This window comes from Oryx dammah, unplaced genomic scaffold, assembly GCF_014754425.2.
Source record: "Oryx dammah isolate SB20612 unplaced genomic scaffold, SCBI_Odam_1.1 HiC_scaffold_8, whole genome shotgun sequence".
Lineage (NCBI taxonomy): Eukaryota > Metazoa > Chordata > Mammalia > Artiodactyla > Bovidae > Oryx > Oryx dammah.
This window is the reverse complement of record NW_024070192.1, coordinates 35,007,128-35,010,586: the sequence shown is the minus strand read 5'-3', so window position 1 is coordinate 35,010,586 and position 3,459 is coordinate 35,007,128. Positions and strand designations below refer to the sequence as shown.

The 3,459-nt window shown below is 58.9% G+C and overlaps 1 protein-coding gene across 1 annotated transcript; it reads left to right on the top strand.

The window, feature by feature from the left end:
• The first annotated feature begins 307 nt into the window (after window positions 1-307).
• SLC35G6 (solute carrier family 35 member G6) lies at window positions 308-2,969 on the top strand. Its single transcript, XM_040243488.1, is given in 2 exon segments — window positions 308-1,119; window positions 1,599-2,969. Coding segments are annotated over 2 exon segments (1,059 nt in total). The 5' UTR covers window positions 308-1,074; the 3' UTR covers window positions 2,613-2,969.
• Window positions 2,970-3,459: the final 490 nt, after the last annotated feature.

Genomic DNA, 3,459 nt, shown 5'->3' with positions numbered 1-3,459 from the left:
GCCCCCCCCAGCGCCCGGCCCCGGCCCGTCCCCGCCGCCGCCGCCGCCGCCGCCGCTGACATCATCGGCTCCCCCCGCCCCGGTCCTACCCCCACCCCCACCCCCGGAAACAGTACCCCCCCAGCGCCGCCGCCGCTGCCGCTGCGAGGAGGCCGGCTCAGCGCAGCCGGCACAGACACCAGGCTCCTGGCTCGGGCTTGGGGCGCCAGCGCGCCCGACGGCCTGCGCCCGGACCGATCCTGGGAAGGGACCGAGGCCACGCAAGGCCTCCAGACTAGTGGGCACCAAACCAGGCTGCGGGCCTGACTATACTCTGTGAGAGGGGCTTATCCTCCCCTCCCGCCCCCCTGCAGCGCTTCACTCAGTAGTGCACATAGCCTAGAACATGCACACCCTCTCCGCGGGCACACAACGTGGCAGGCTCACAATCAGGCCCAGTGGGACCCGCAGACCCAGCTCAACATACTCACAGGGGCAGCCCTGGAAAAACACCCACACCCACTCCCTCTCCAGAAATGCACAGGGACCCCCGCCAGACCTACAGAACAGGTACAGCTAAATGACTACCAGTGCAGACGAACACACCCGCTTGCTATTTTGTTCCCAGGGACTGAAACACCACATCCATGTACTCTGCGTAAATGCAGGGGCCTTGCTGTGGACCTCCCAGGGACAGCACCAACAACACCAGGTGGAAGCACACAGTGAAGAAACACATTCCTCAAACTCCAGAGGGACTGTCCCGAAGACTCCTCCCTGCTGTTCAAAAATTCAAAACTCAGGAGATGCAGGAGCTGGCCCTCAGAGGTGCTGTCCATAAAAGCTTTCTGAAACAGGGCAAGACAAATAAATTAACTAAAAACCAAAGACATCTCATCACAGACATGGTTGAAAAGAGGAAAAAAGGAACCAGACTTTAGAGTCACAGAGAAATAAAGCAGAATTGGAAACAAGAAAATTGGCCCACTCCCACCTGAGGGAGGTTCCAGGGAAGAACCTCCACCCCTACCTCAGGAAGGTTCCAGGGAAGAACCCCTCCAACCAGGTCACAATGGCTGGAGCTCTGAAGGGCCCATGGTCCCTGAGTCAGGAGGAGAGGAGGAAGTCTAAGGAAAGATGGTGAGTGTGGGGGGCAGGGGAGCAGGGACCCCCTTTCCCTGTAGCTCCTGCCTGCTTCCTTTCCCCTCCTTCCCTGAGACTGCCCAGCTTTCCTAGACGCCCACAAGTGAAATTCATCACGGTGTTCCTAGATGTCCCTGGAACCTGTGACATCACATAGACACACAGCACCTGAGGCCGCCTCCCCTTCCTCAAATCGACAGAGCATCCCTAGGTCCTTTTTTACTCCTCCCAGGAACAACTTACCCTGAGATACTCCAGGACTGCTCACTCCCCGCTTCCTACTTTAGCGACTCAAGGCCCACACTATACCACCTCATCCATCTTTTAGGCCCTGACTAGCTCCCAAGAGTTCCTCAGGAAGACAGCCTGCCCCTCTACTGTCCCACAGGGCCCCAGAGCTCAGCCTAGCATGTGCTCTGCCCCATGTCCCCTGGGCTATGGCTGCCCTAATGCCCGAGCTCCTTTCTCCCTAACAGGCTGGCAGTCACCCCTACTTCAACCTGCCTGACTTCACGCAGCCATCACCGCCCTCCACTCCGCCCAGTCTCCCATCGCACCAGCGCTGCCGGCCCTCCGATGCCACCAAGGGCCTGCTCGTGGCCCTGCTGGGTGGGGGCCTACCTGCTGGCTTCGTGGGCCCCTTCTCCCGTATGGCTTACCAGGCTTCCCACTTTCCCTCGCTGGAGCTGCTCATCTGTCGATGCCTCTTCCATCTCCCCATTGCCCTGCTACTTAAACTTCGTGGTGACCCCCTCTTAGGACCTCCCGATGTCCGGGGCCGGGCCTGCCTCCACGCCCTGCTCAACGTCCTCAGCATCGGATGTGCCTACAGTGCAGTTCAGGTGGTGCCCGCCGGCAACGCTGCCACCGTCCGCAAAGGTTCTTCCACTGTCTGCTCTGCTCTCCTTGCCCTCTGCCTTGAGAGCCAGCGTCTCAGCGGCTACGACTGGTGTGGCTTGTTGGGCAGCACTCTGGGACTCATCATCATTGTGGGACCTGGACTAGGGACCCTGCAGGAGGGGACCACGGGCCTCTACACTGCCCTAGGCTATGTGCTTGCTTTCCTAGGTGGCCTGGCACTGTCACTGGGGCTCCTGGTGTATCGCTCCCTGGACTTTCCCTCCTGCCTACCAACAGTGGCCTTCCTGTTTGGTTTGGTGGGGCTGGTGGGCTCTGTGCCAGGCCTCTTTATGCTGCAGACCCCCGTGCTGCCCAAGGATCCTTTGAGTTGGAGCTGTGTGGGGGCAGTGGGGATCCTTGCCCTGGTCTCCTTTGTGTGTGTGAGTTATGCGGTCACTAAGGCCCACCCCGCCCTGGTGTGTGCCGTCCTGCACTCTGAGGTGGTGGTGGCCTTAATGCTGCAATACTATGTGCTCTATGAGACCGTGGCACCTTCTGACATCATGGGGGCAGGGGTCGTTTTGGGCAGCATTGCCATTATCACTGCCCAGAACCTCAGCTGTGAGAGGGAAGGGCAGGTGGAGGAGTGAGATCCAACTTGAGAGCCTGGGGGTGGGGGTGGGGGCTGGGTAAATAGAAGGAAAAACTGGAATACAAACATGGGAGAACAAGTGACTGGGAAAGAACTGTTGTAGGAGAGGGACACCCCTTCGAGTCAAGGATGACTTGGGGCCTTGGTGGAGAGGGACTGCTGAGAAGTCTTGGAATAAGCCTGGAGACCAACGTATTTGGAGTCTAGGCTGGGGCTTGAAGGAAGGTCTGAGGAGCAGGCCCTAGGAAGGGGCTGAGGCAGGCAGGCCATGAACCGCGGAGAGGATTTTTCCCTGGGCAGCAGAGAGGAGCTTTGGGGCTGGAGTGCTTGGGGCTTTCAGGCAAACAGAGCAAGCAGCTGCGCTGGGGGAAGGGAGTGTGCTTTTCTTTCCCTGAGCGATGGTTTCCCTTTCTCGTGGTTATGCCTCCCCACCTTGGGGTGGTGACGTGATATTGACATCAAACAAGGATCACTCTGAATGTGGCTGTGCAGTTGGTGTCATCTCTGCTTTGGAAGGACAGTGGAAGTCCTTCTCCCCCCCTTTTCCCCGGCTTGGAGAATCCCCTGGGATCCCCGCACCCTCCGCCCCATCTTATTTTTGAAATATTCTAGAAGGGGGAGGATTTCCTAATGTTCAGATGCCTTGACCCCTAGTCCCTCAGGACTTCTGTGTCCCGCCCAGTTGTTAATCTGCTTTTCTTGGATTGTCGCGGTCCCGTGATCTCTCCCGGACGGCGGTGGCCAACGTCCTTCCGGAGCAAGCCGCCGAGCTGAGGCCTCTGAGCGGCTCAGGTCGGGGATCCAGAACCTTCTGGATACATACAGCGCCTTGTCCATACAGCGCC